At 36.2% G+C, this 13,493-nt stretch overlaps 1 protein-coding gene across 1 annotated transcript in view; it reads left to right on the forward strand.

Annotated features, from left to right (window-relative positions):
- Positions 1-2,466: 2,466 nt before the first annotated feature.
- Positions 2,467-13,493, forward strand: part of CPPED1 (calcineurin like phosphoesterase domain containing 1) — a 40,173-nt gene continuing 29,146 nt past the window's right edge. Inside the window, exons 1-2 of the mRNA XM_010175600.1 lie at positions 2,467-2,563; positions 6,595-6,813. Of these exons, the coding sequence (XP_010173902.1) occupies positions 2,467-2,563; positions 6,595-6,813 (316 nt within the window). The remainder of the gene's footprint in view (positions 2,564-6,594; positions 6,814-13,493) is intronic.

Raw genomic sequence — 13,493 nt, forward strand, 5'->3', positions numbered from 1 at the left:
TGCAGTTTATGTTGTTCAGTCAGTCTGGATTCTTTTTGGTCTTTCTGAAGTTCTTAGTAAAGTCTGAGCCTGTGGGATCGTGCCTTTGAATAGTTTCTCTGTGGCCTTCAAGGATTTTTGTACTTTTTAAAAACATCATAATTACATATAATTTGCCTTCCTTTGAAACTGATACAACTGCAGTTGATTTCTTATTTTTTCTTGCTTTCACGAGTGCTGGATCTTCATACATACTGTTCTAGAGCTCTTCAGTAGTATTTTTGAGCACTGATCAGAACTGCTTCCCAGATAGCATATTCCATTCCCAATACTGTCTCAAACTCTCATATGAATTAGGCAAATTTTTACGTGGGTTTTGAGCAACTTTCTGTGACTTCACCTTGTTATTATGCAAGCCACCCCCCTTCACACCTACAGTCTTGGGCTGTAAAGTTTCTGTAATGAGTTTACATGTTAAATTTGGGGGTAGGCATAAAGGCATGACTACATTTTAGCATTCTGTAGCCCTCAGTACAAATAAACTGTATCTGAGGGGGCATTTCCTACCTTGTTAGTTATCTAAGAAGTTTTAAAGTGTGTATCTTAAAATAGGAGCACTGCCTGATTTATTTGAGAAACTGTATTCTGTCACTTAGTGTTTCTACTGACATTATCTCTGTAGTTGAGGCTCACTGTACGTGATTTCTACAATGATTACTCTTTTAAAGGTTTTTTTTTCTATCTGAAAAATGTATTTTGATACTTGTTTTGAAGGGTTTTTTTCCCCCAATGCATAAAATTGCACATTCCATAATAGGTTGCCTTGGTCATTCAGCAGAGCTCTCTAGTCAAATCTTTGGTAGTCTCTTAGGTACACATGGAAAATAAAATATAACAGAAAGGAATGACTGAAATATTTTGTGTTTGGACAGACAGATAACGATGGTGGTTTTGAAGCCATGATTATTGATAAAGTTTTAATATTAAACAAGGAATTATTAAGGATTTAGTGCAAGTCCTTTATTGTTTTTCAAGCTATTCTAGGAGTGAGAGGAAAGAAAACAAATTCTTTCAAAGGTAAACTGTGAAACAATTACAAGGGAAAAGTTTTTGCCTTTTATATTCTTTAAGAAGTATAAATACTGCCTTAGCTTAAAAGATTGCATTTTTATTCCTGTCTATAGCTTCTTTAGAAAACCAGTGTTGTGCTTCTTGTAAAATTTTACCTAGAAAAAGAGACACAGGCACACTTTGTAGGCAGAGACAATTCAGTGCGGGGAACTGTATACCTATTTCTGCTAGTTTGTGATCTTTCAGAGAAGTGAAATTAATTCCCCTGGCAAATCCAACATAGAGAACGAGGACTTTTTTTTTTTTATTTATTACTGCCCATGGTATACTGAGCAAGCACTACGTGTGTGACCATGTCCATTCTCCTCAGATACAGTAGTGTCTATAGAGGGACTATGGACAGGAGTAGCTTTTCCTAACTAAATGGTTTCCATGAAATGCCATAAAGTGTAGAGGAATAAGACAGCCAATGTACTGTTGAAAATGTACTGTTTGAATGTACTTCTCCAACAGGGATATACTGGAAATCCCACCAGTACTACACAGCTGTCAGGCCAGCTTGCAGTGGTTTATATAAGTAAGTGGTTTTATAGTGAGTAATCTCTATATATGTGTGTTTGTGATCCTTGGAGAGGGGGAGAAAAAAGGGAGGAGAAATTAGGAAAAGCAAAAGGGGAAGATATAAAGGCATGACAAGAAATTAGCTATTCTTCTCGAAAAATGGTGAGGTTCAGCTTAAATCCCACCTAGGTCCTTGAAGCATCTTTTTGTGTATGATCACAATGCATGGCTGAGGTTTTCTCTTGGGAATTGCTGATGACCACTTCATCCCTTCACAGAATTAATCCTTAGATAAAATTAGAAGTTGGCACCATTTTTCAGCCTATGCTACTAAAAATACATTGCATTGATCCTTTTTCTGTACTTCAGCATGTATGGGAGAAGAAAAGAGTGGGAAGCTATTGAAAATGAGGCATAACAACACGTTCTGAAGTTGGACTTCTGTTGCAATCAGCTGCACGACTCTTAAGGAAGCCTGGGAGCAAAACAGATTTGGAATAGGAGTTTTACGTGGCTCAATGTGTAAGAGCAGCTCCACAGACATTATTTGTCCTTCAGAAATGCAAGCCATATTGACATCAGTTATCTGAGAAATCTGCTGACTTATGTCTGGCATTTACATTTTCTTATTGCTGTAGTAAATTCAGAAAGTTGCAAACAGCCTTTATGCTCACAGGGGTGAAGACCCAATTTGCAGGCGTTCTCAGCTCCACTTAATTTTGTGATGCAAGGGAAAAGGCAGAAAAAATTGATTATTAATTGAATCTTGATCTTTTGTTGCTTTACCTAGCATGCTCCTTGTCTAATACAACTCCCTAGCTAATCTAAAGGCTTGAAAAATGGACCTGACCGCCTATGGACTTGAAAATTGAAACGCCTAGCCAGAAGGATGTCTTTGATGTCATTCCAATGAAAGTCATTGCTTGCTACATTTTAAGGGAAGATATCAACTGTACCTGCTGTTTAATTGAAACTTTAGGGAATAACATCTAGGACCTGGATCATGACTAGGCGATCACTGCAAAAACAGCTGTTCCCCCTCCCACTTGTGCCCAATGCTGATTGTTACTAACCCTCTGCCAGACTTTGGCATTCCCCTAGCACACCAACAGAATTATCTGTCTAAGCACTCTTCTGGTGATTCAGTTTAAAGTAAAAAAAAAAAAAAAAAAAAAAAGTTCAAACATTATTTTTTTTTCGTAGTGCTTGACTTACTGCTTAAGCAGACAAGGTTCATTTGCATGGCTTACAGTAGCTGTTCTGCTTGAGGTTGCTAACAAGCAACTGGTGAGAAGTAGGGTACAGAAGTTTTGTTAATAATTATCTCAACACAGTCCATTGATAAATCATTTAATTGTTAAGCAAAAGACTTTTGGATCCATCTTTGGTAGTGGAAGATGCTTTTACATTCTGTTTCTTGTCACTACCCTCTTATTGTGTTGGTCTGTTAAAAGAGCACTCATGAAGGTGTGCTCCTGGAGTTTTAAGCAAAATTAGCCAAATTGCCCTAATTGCAACACTTTAAACTTCAGCTGAACTGATGTTATGCCTTGCACAGATAAGGAAAAACCTGCATTAACTCCTTTGCAGACAGACCGGTGAGGGCAGTTATTTCCTGGATGAGCTGAATTCAGAACAGCCTTAAGAGTTGGTGCAGGTGCAAGTTTGCATCAGTGGTATTGTACCAATACAACTCTTCATGATTTTTGCTTTTATTTATAGCACTTTATAGTAATTGAAACACATTCCTGATAAACAAAAACTTAAGTTGTAAGTCTAAATTGAGCGTCCATACATTATTTTGTTCTTGAGTGTTCTTCTGTTCCATGGGGAACAAAATCAGTAAGTACTAAAACTTAATCAGTAAGTACCACTTGATAAGTTATAAGCTAACAGAATTTGGTTTCAGTACTAGGTTTTTTTGTTTTTAAATAGAGTTTCTAGTTGGAGTGATCAAATAACAAGACAAAGCTAGAAAATATTTATTCAACCTTACTGTTATTTTTTTGAAACTATTTGATAAATTATCAAGTACCACAAAAATACCTGTTGACTGAATTATTTTACTAAGACCAGTTAGTTAAACTAACATTTTGAGTAAATGTTATTTATGTAGCCCTGATTCCTGGATCTTTTATATTGTCCCTGCTTCCCTTTCTTAATTTTATCTTTTTCTTTCCTACAGAAGAATATAGCATATACCTCTGCATAATTTTCAGTTCCTTTCTCTTTTCACCTCCTATCTCTTTCCTTTTCTCCCCACTCTTCTTCACCTCCACCCCTGCATCTTCTGTTTCTCCTTTCTTCTGCCACTTCTTGATTCTGTCTGTGTACTGAACTTCTCTTTTCAAATTCATCTTATTGGTGTCTCTCTCTCTGCCTCACATGACCATCACTCACCCACTCAAACCAGAGCATCTGTGCACAGTCTTGGAAACATTCAGGTACTTAAAACCTAGAGAGCTACTGTATTAGCATGAATAGAAGGCAGGAAAAAAATTAGCCATGAAGTGTATATTGGAATAGCCCCTGGTCTGGCCTTGCAACTTGTTTTGCATCAGCTCTGCGTGCTCCCTGACAGTGCATTGGCTGCTTGCCAGACTTCTCTTTGTTCAAGCATTATATATAAAGCTCATTGTTACCTGGGAAGTGGTCCAGTCCTGCTGCCTGGGCAAGCCTGCCTGCCTGACAGCTACCTGGACTGCTGCAGGTGCTCCAGCTGCCTTTGGCCACCAGACACCATCCCTGCGGCTCTGGACAGGGAAACACAGTATGTCCACGATTGAAACACTGTCTTTTAAAACAAAGACTAGCTATCTTTTCTAAGTATTTCCTGTAAAAATAGATATATGCCTCTATATTTTACTTAGGCCACTATAGTGAAAATTACTGGGTTCAGACTAATCAATACAAAAGAAGTAGATTTTGCTCAGCATTGATTATCAATACTGTCTGCTGAGTTGCTGGAATAGAGATAGGTGTTAAAAAATCCTGCCGTGTTGTTCAAAGACTTGAGCTTTCTTCCTATTTAATGCATTTGAGGATTGTGCCACTCCTCCAAAACAAATTCCTGTTTCAAACTTCCCCTTTTTTCAGTATTATTTCATATAGATCATAAAGGATTTCTGATGCAAGCTTCCTTAACTGTTTTTTTTTTCTATAACTTTGCAATTATAAAAACTATAAGTTGATTTCTCTGCACAAACAATGCATTTGATGCAGCATGTAAGCTGGTTTTTATGGCAGTCGTGTTTTGCCATGCAAGACATAAAGTAAAAAGCTAAATTACTTTGTGTCATTTGGCTGGTTCCATAAAGCTTCTATTGCAAACTCATGGATAGATGGATCATTTCACTTCTCTGAATAAGTTATGTAATTGGAAAAGTTAATTTAATTTAAGGATTAAAAGCTAATGAATGGCTAAAAGTTTCTATCCATAAAATACATTATTATTCTTTAGAATAAGGCAGTGGTGGTATGAATTAACAGACAATGTTAACAGATTTTAAATAATTTTGTTTAGAAATTAAATGTTACTTTAACTAAAATGTAGAAGTTTGCATTTGGCAACATGATCTGATGCCATAGCAACTCTTGTCAATTAGAAGCAGCTTGGGAGTTGCCCACATTCTTCCTCCCCTACCCCGGCCTATCCCTATCCATGGTGCAAGAGATGAGTTCTGAGCTCTGTTTTCTAACCTTCCGTGAAAGAAACATACCCCCCTTCTTGCAAAGTAAGAAGCTCCGTTTCTAGGAAAGAAAACCAAAAGTAAATCCCTGCAGTGGACAAGCTACTTCCTTATGTACTGTTATTGTAAGATTAGTTTTGCCTCAAACTGTATTTCTGATCAGACTGACATCATATAGGAGTATACTTATGGATTATATTTTAATTTGAAATAATTTACTGTATCATTTTTTTCAGATTCAACTATAGATTGATGTAGTCAGTGAGTTTTTAACAGTTTAAATGCTGTTTTTAAAAAAACCCAATAACACTAAATATATTAAGCCAAATACAGCTGTCAAAACAGAAATATTCAGATTGCAAACGATGCATTTAGACAGCTGGAGAAACCAGAGCGTATTCATGTTTGTACTTTAATTCCAGCTTGAGACTTAAGTCTAGGAAACAGGATACCCATTTTTGTTTTTAATTTGTAGCCAACTTTTGCTTTATTTGCCCAGTGTTGAGATATTTTTTTTCTTACTGTACTTGTAATCTTATGTATCATGCTTCCTTTGTGGTACTTGTTATTGTAGTAGTAGAGAAACAAATATACAAGAAAATTGTAGCAGTACAAATTCTGTTGTACCCTCTGTCTGCACTGACTTTACCAATGGAAATTTGTTTCTGAGTTCTCACCTTTTAATCATAGATCTCAGTAGCTATTGTGGCAGTTCTAAATTAGGATTTTCATTGTTGCTGCTAATTCTGATGTTGCTGGATTTTGTGTTTGCTGACCTTGGTCCTGTTGAGTGGCTTCAGTTCTAACTCCAAAGAGTGTACTACATCCAACTTCTCTCTAAAAGTATAAGAACAAAAAACATTTAACTCCTTAATAAGTTAAGGACAAGTCTACTGGAACCATAAAATGTGAAATGTATGTGTTTTAACTTGTTAATTAAAGAAGCAATAATTGGAATCTTAAGAGTCAACTGATATCTAACATTATACACTTGTGCTATGTTGTAGTCTTGTAATTTCCAGCACTATTTGCTGAATTCTTCACATACTTTTCCCCTGTAATCAGTCTGTAATTACTATGTGGTATAATTAGATTAATATACTTTCATTTATTGCAACTACACATTAGAGGAAAATTTTGTACTTCTGCCTTTATATTTGTCCCATATGAATGACTACAGAATTCTCGGCTTTCGTTAAAGCAGCCTCAACTTACTTGCTTAATGATGCATGGAAACTTTCATTCTCTTCATAAGTGCCTCTTATGCTTAATTTTATTTTCTTTTTCTTCTTAGATGATGAGTTCCGATGGAAGGGCCCCTTCTACTTCATCCAAGGAGCAGATCCTCAGTTTGGACTGATAAAAGCTTGGGCAGTTGGAGACACTAACAATGGAGATGATGAATGGGGAGAAGAAATCAAATTAGCAGAGCAAGCAGTGGAAGCCATTAACAAACTAAATCCTAAACCCAAGTTCTTTGTGTTGTGCGGAGACCTTATCCATGGAATGCCAGGTAAGGCAATTAAAAGGGTAGAATGGGGATCATAACTCTTTTCTTTATATTTCAGATTGGCAAGAAGGCTAATTTAATTTCCTTGACTTCATAATACTATTTCACAAGATTTGGTATGCGCTACTGTTTTGTTGTTTGGGGAAAAGAATGTGCATTGTAGATGATTCTTGAAATGTTATTCTGATTTCTTCATCTGACTTCCTGTATCATTCATTTTAGGGGTGTACTTCTTTTAGTTTCTTTTTTTTTCAGTGGGACTGAGGAAATTATATTTGAGATGTAAGGCCTAAGAAAACACGTTAAAATTCCTTCTTCCAAACACACTGCTTTGAGAAGACAAATAGAGACTGTAGCCATTGGGGAACAATGCCAAGGAAAGAACAAAAAATAGCTATGGCTTTTTGTGTACCTGAAGGAGATGAATCTCAAGAGTTCTTTGGCTTTCTAATACTTAATAAATTCAACTGCTTCAATATTTAAATTCTGAAAATACTAAAAGTCATCAAATTCAATTTTTAGCGTTCTGTCCTGTTGCTGTGGGACTTGGAGATCAGAGTGTTTCTGTGTACAGAGAAAGAACAACAGACAGTCTATAAAGGTGTGTTACTAAGTTTGGCAGTTATAACTTTAAAACACACAAGTAATATTTTCTGTTTTAAGAAGATAAATATTCTTCTTGGAAGTGAATGAAAAAGTGACATTACCAGTTGTTAGAGACCTTTCATTAATTCCTTCAGTATCCTGCAGAGTGGATTTTGAAATCTTAGCTGTCAAATTGATTGACATTATTTATGGGCTACAGACTTGCTTTTGACCAGAACATGATTTTAGTGATAGAGTGGGAAAGTGTAAAAATCAACAGTTTTAAGTTTGATAGAATCTACTGCATAAAACCTCAGTAGCTTGGGACATAGTGCATAGTCTGCCATTGTGCAGTTGTTTTATATGTTCTTCCATTAATTTTGGAAGAAATACAGGTTTGGCCCAGAATCATCAAATAATCTCTTCCTAAGAATCATCTGGCCTTCCTATATAGCAGAGTTTTAGTAAGTATTTCAATTAGACTTTTAATTTGTATAAGTGTTGCAAATATGTTATCTTCAGTATCCCTTGTAAGAGGAAGAAAATTCAGGACAAATAATAGGTATTCTACATCACAAATGTAAATAATCTAGGAAGCTAAATTAATTTCATTTTACCTGGATATTTCTCAGAGGCTTATAAAACAATGTAGAGTTCCAACTACTTCTGTCCATATTGACTTTAAACAACGTTGTTCTAAGGCTTTTCTGTTGATAGAGAGTAAGTGCCAACTACAGAGTGCCAACAGTCTTCTGACTTCTACTAGGTACTGAATAGCTAGGTATAATAAATTTAGTCTTGCCTGTGTCAGGTTTTATGGGTTTTTTTTCCCTAGAAATAAATCTCTCTAGTCATTATTGTTCCTTTTACCAGTGTACGTCTCAGATTTCCGTAGTACTTTAAATACAACCCTGTCAGAGTTTTGCAAAACGTTATCATATATTCATTTTGCTAACAAATGCCTAAAAGAAACTGAATGGATTGTACTGCTGAGATCACTTACATTTGTGATGTGTGTGCTGTGCATTGTATAAATATTTGAAGCTGCCTCCTGCAATTTCCAAGAAACTGCAAGAAAGAGCAGTTCATTACTCAGTGATCTTAAGGGTCTTTTCCAGCCTAAACGATTTTGTGATTCTATGATTACCTCACTTGAGTCACCATATTTTAGTTCATCTAATAATTTCTTGTTTATTGAAATTATGTTCTTTAATACTTTGTAAGCCTGAGTTATCATGTAGTTATATAAAATAATTAAAGAAATGTACTACTAAAAGGAATTTTAGAATATTCAACTGGAACAATTTCATAACTGTATTTATACAGATGGCTTGCTGTGCTGTGAGTTGGTAAACGTGTAAGTACAATTTAACAATTAAATTGTACATACAAGTACAGTTTTACAGTCAGCCATTTGTATTTCTGTCTATACTGATGAGAGAGATAAAGGTGAATTGTTCTATGGTGCAGATACCTGTGGATTAGCAGGCTTTGTCTAGTTGCCTAGAAGGGCAGGGAGATGTGCGATACAGCAAGGAGACAGAAAAAGGGTCAGAAAAATACATCGTAGAAGTTAAATCTAAATCTGTGTGTTTAAAAGAATTTGAAACAACACTTTCATTTGAACTGTATGAATGTGTGTCTTGGAAGTGAAATAACAGATTTTTCAAAGGCTTTTTCCTACCTTTTCCTGTCTTTTACTTATCTTCTAGAATAGAAACTCCTTCAAAACAAAGAGTTAAAGAAATGACATTGTAAAGCAAGACAACTCAATCCTGTCTTAAGAATGTCTTATCAAGATACTTATTGACAATTTCTTTGGTTTAGCTTGTTAATAGTGGCTACTGTATGAGACATTGCAATACATTGTCATTAAGAAGACAAGATATTATTTGCTGCATGTTCTTTTATTGAAACAGAAATTCTCTGATGTGAGAGTCTCAAGTTTTCTGCCACATTCCATGCTAAATTCTAGGGATTGAGGTAACTTCTTTCTCACAGAGGAGTGAATTCTTAAATTTCTTCTTACACGTGTGTGTACATCTGCATGACTCAGATAAAAAGCAGGAGCCATTATATTTCACTGTCACGTTGCACAAATCTTTCTCCACTAATTCCAGTACTAACACTGTGCTTGGGATTTCATACTTCTTTACATAATCCATTTAAACAATTCTAACTTAAAGTGAAAGATAAATGAGATAAAAAGCTGTCAGTAACTCATTAAACTTTTAAAAAAATTTAGAAAAAGTTCTATTTCAAAATTATAAGAGAAATATTGAAATTTGCTAGTGCTTCCATTATTTGTTACAATAAAAAATTGAAATTTTAAGAAGTCTTTTGGCAATACTACATTAATGAAAAAAGCAAACAGCAAATCTAAGAACTTTTATAGCCAAGAGTTTTTCAAATAATTTGGGCATATACATGTTTGCAGAATTAAAGACTAGTAGTAATATTTATTTTCTTGGAGTAATTTAAGAATTATCACTGTTCTAGCTAAGGATGTTCAGACCTATGTAATGCATGTCTGTAGTAGAATGGTACTGCAATCACTTCATACTTCTCCAGTGAGGAGTCTTTCCAAGAATAATTACTGTGTCAATTCTCTTATCATGTTAGTTCAATAAAATGAAGGATTAAAAATTCATTTTTTCAGTAGGAAAAAATAAAAAATGACACGAGACAAGATTGATTTAACAATTGTGAATTTGGCTTGTACATGTATCTGATGTCTCAATTTGCCTTTTAAATCACTTGTGTATATGAGCTGTATTAAACCTGAAAACATTAGCATTAATGAAAGCATATCATAGTTACTTTTGCAGCATGGTTATTGAGGAAAGCTATGATCAACTGAAGTTCAGCTGTATTTTACGATCCGTTGGCCTATGTCTGTCAAGTTCTTTGGATCATACAGCTTTATAATCAATGCCTGTCAATAAAAAGGGGGAGAAAAAATGCCACATCTTCCTCTCTTCTTTTGATAAGTTTTATCGCGGCGTACTAAGTGTAAAGTTTATGATGACTGTTTTAAAGCATCCACTGTAGCTGTTTAGCTGAAGCAATGTTGAAGCCTTTTGCAAAGGAACTCCAAGAAATCTCAGAATTCCAGCAGCTAGAGGTGATGAACAGAATCCTGATCAGCTGGGAAGCAATCAGGCACAGCACTTGGAATCCATTACAGATGTCATTAGAGCAACGAAGTAATCAGCACCAGTATTGTGGTATTTAGCTGCTGATTAAAAGTAGTTTGTACTCTAAGTATTATTTTCAGAAGTTTTTCTTGATTACATAATCAAGAATAGGATATCTATTCCTGGTAACGCTAATATTGTGGTACATAATCAAGAATTTTAAGCAGTATCTTATAGTGCAACTGTGTTACTGAAAATAATTTCTATAAACTCAGTACTTACACCTAGATGCACCATGATAATGAAAGACTGACTTCTAAAGACCTTTGTGTGCATTAAGTTAGTGTACTGTAACTTAATATGGTGAAAATGGTAATCTGCAAAATGCAAAATATTGTTGGTTGGATAATGTGTTTGTTTCACTGCGTTTTTCTAAACCTCTGGAAATTTCTTTCTAAAAGTTTTTTTTGTTATATCAAGTTGGAACTTTGTTTTATTTTATGACAATCTCATATATTGTTCCATTAACTAACACCCTTCAAGCCCAACAATCCAGTCAGTTTTTCACCCATCTAGTTCTCCCCTCATCTAGACTGCAATATCCTAACTCCACAACCTTTTGATGATTATAGAGAGGTGCCTCATGGTGACATCAGCCAGCTCTCTCAATACTCTTGGATGCATCCCATCAGGTCTCAGGGACTTGCTTGGGTTGAAATTTTTCAGGAGATACTTGGCTGAATCTTGTTCCACTACCAGTATTTCCTCTGCTTCTTTAACTCTGGGAGAACATTTCAGTGAAAACAGGCAAAAGCAGCACCGAGTACCGGTCACTTGTCACTGCCTCACTCAGCAGTGGGCCTGTATTTTCTTTGTTGTTTTATTGCTAAAGCAGTAGTAGAAGCTTTTGCTGCCTATCATGTGCCTTGCTAGTTTCAGCCCTTGGTGAGCTTTGATTTTCCTGACGCCAGCCCCACATGCCCAGGTACTTTTTCAGTATTATTCCTTTCAAGTCCATCTTTGCTTCCATCTCATTTTTACATCCTTCTTTCATCAGTACTCAGGCATGACTTCCCCATTTAGCCAAGTCATTCTCCTGGTAGTCTGCGTCTCTCCCCGCCCTGGTATCAGGAAGGACTGTTCTTGTATTAGGAGGAGCTTGTGTTTGAAGACATGTTATCTTGCTCAGACTCTTCTACCTTTCCAAGCTGCCTCCCACAGAAGATCCTATATGCCAGTTCCCTGAATAAGCTGCTCTGCAGTGCTGAGGCCCCAGATGTGCTATTTGCCTTCCTTACTCCCCTCAGGATCTTGAACTCCACTCTGATGGCTGCTGCAGCAGCCAAGGCTGCCAGGGCTTAACACATCCCCTAGGACTTCTATGTTTGTAAGTAGCAGGGCTAGGAGAGTGGGCCCTAGTTGGCCCATCTGTGTCAAGAGGTTGACTGAGACTCCCTCCTGGACTGCTGTCAGCAGACGTCAGGGAGGTTAGTCTATCATAAGAGCCAGGGTCTGTGATCTGGATACTTTTTCGAGTTGCTTACTGGAAGACTTAATCCTGTTTGCCCCTGCTGGGTGCTCTGTAACAAAACCCTGCTCTGGGTGGCTAACCTCTCCTCTGATTCGGATTCACAAGCTGAACAAACCTGGTGTCTGTTCCATGGAATAGCTCCCTCTATACACTGAGAGCAAACTCCCCTGCCTTCTTTCTTGCCTGTCTTTCCTCTTTAACATGAAGCATTGTGCTTCCTTCTTCATCCCATACCTTGAGTGTAGATTGGTGTCCAGGAAACAGCTTCTGCATTTCAGTATCTTTCATTACAATGCAGAGAATGCAGCTGTTTGCAGCCAAGGTCACCCTGCTGAAGCCATGGAGAAGCACCAGCTTGTGAAGCTGAGAATCTAGCAGCTATTTTTATGTGGCTGAAGTCCTTTAGAAGAAATTGTTTAAACTGCTTTTTTTAAATGGTAATACTGCTGTCAGTAACTTGATAGACATCAGTTCAAGCCAGCAAAGTCCTTTATGTGATATAGCTTTAGACCAGGTGTTTAATTATTTTTTTAATTGCTCTGCTTACATGGGTGAAAGAACAAGTAAGACAGCAAGTCTCCTACAAACTTTACTTAGCTCTAACTAATAAAACCTGGCTGTTTAGAGATTAAATGAAATGAGACTTGTCTAATAATGTGTATAATCAAAAAAAAACTGATAGAACTTGATTAAGCTTGATCTGTTAGCAGGATGATAATGGATCAGTGAGCAAGTAATGTTTATGCTTGCAGTTTTAGATTCATTTGTGTATATATGTTAATTAGAAGAAATCAGAATCACTAGAATTGGGTATTATGGCACTTGAAGTACACTGTGAATACTTTTACTAATTCCTTTAGTTAAGTGAAGGCATAATCTCTTAATATACCCATTTCCTGCCCAGGTCATTCAGTGCTATACAATGTGACATCAGCCTTTTCAGTCAATTAAATCCAAGCAGTGATTTTTTTCCTTTTTTTTCCTTCTACTTTTGTTTTATATTATTGAATTGTTTAATTAAAGGCTTTCAAACTGTTACTTATAACACATTTCTGAAACATTTAATTCTAGTGAAGGAACCTTTAGCTCTGCTAAGGTGAGTGGAAACAGCACCTGACAGGTCAGAGCCATGAGTGTTATGCTCTACTTCAGAATTCCTTTGTTTTGCTGAGTGGCAGGGAGGAGGATGATGCCCACATCACTTGCATCTGCTATTTCAAAGGTCTTTTCTCTGAAGGATCCACCTTTTTTTTTTTTTTTTTTTTTTTTTTTTCTCCATATCCATTTGCAAGGAACAAATCAATCTGAACAGCTGCATAAGGGATGGCAGGAGACTAAGCAATTGTATTTGAAATAAATTCCAATACAGGAATTCTCTTGTCTGCTTTTCTGACATGCCTAGTGAATTAATTATTATGGTACTTCTTCCT

This window comes from Antrostomus carolinensis, unplaced genomic scaffold, assembly GCF_000700745.2.
Source record: "Antrostomus carolinensis isolate BGI_N321 unplaced genomic scaffold, ASM70074v2 scaffold43979, whole genome shotgun sequence".
In the NCBI taxonomy this organism is placed as follows: Eukaryota; Metazoa; Chordata; class Aves; order Caprimulgiformes; family Caprimulgidae; genus Antrostomus; species Antrostomus carolinensis.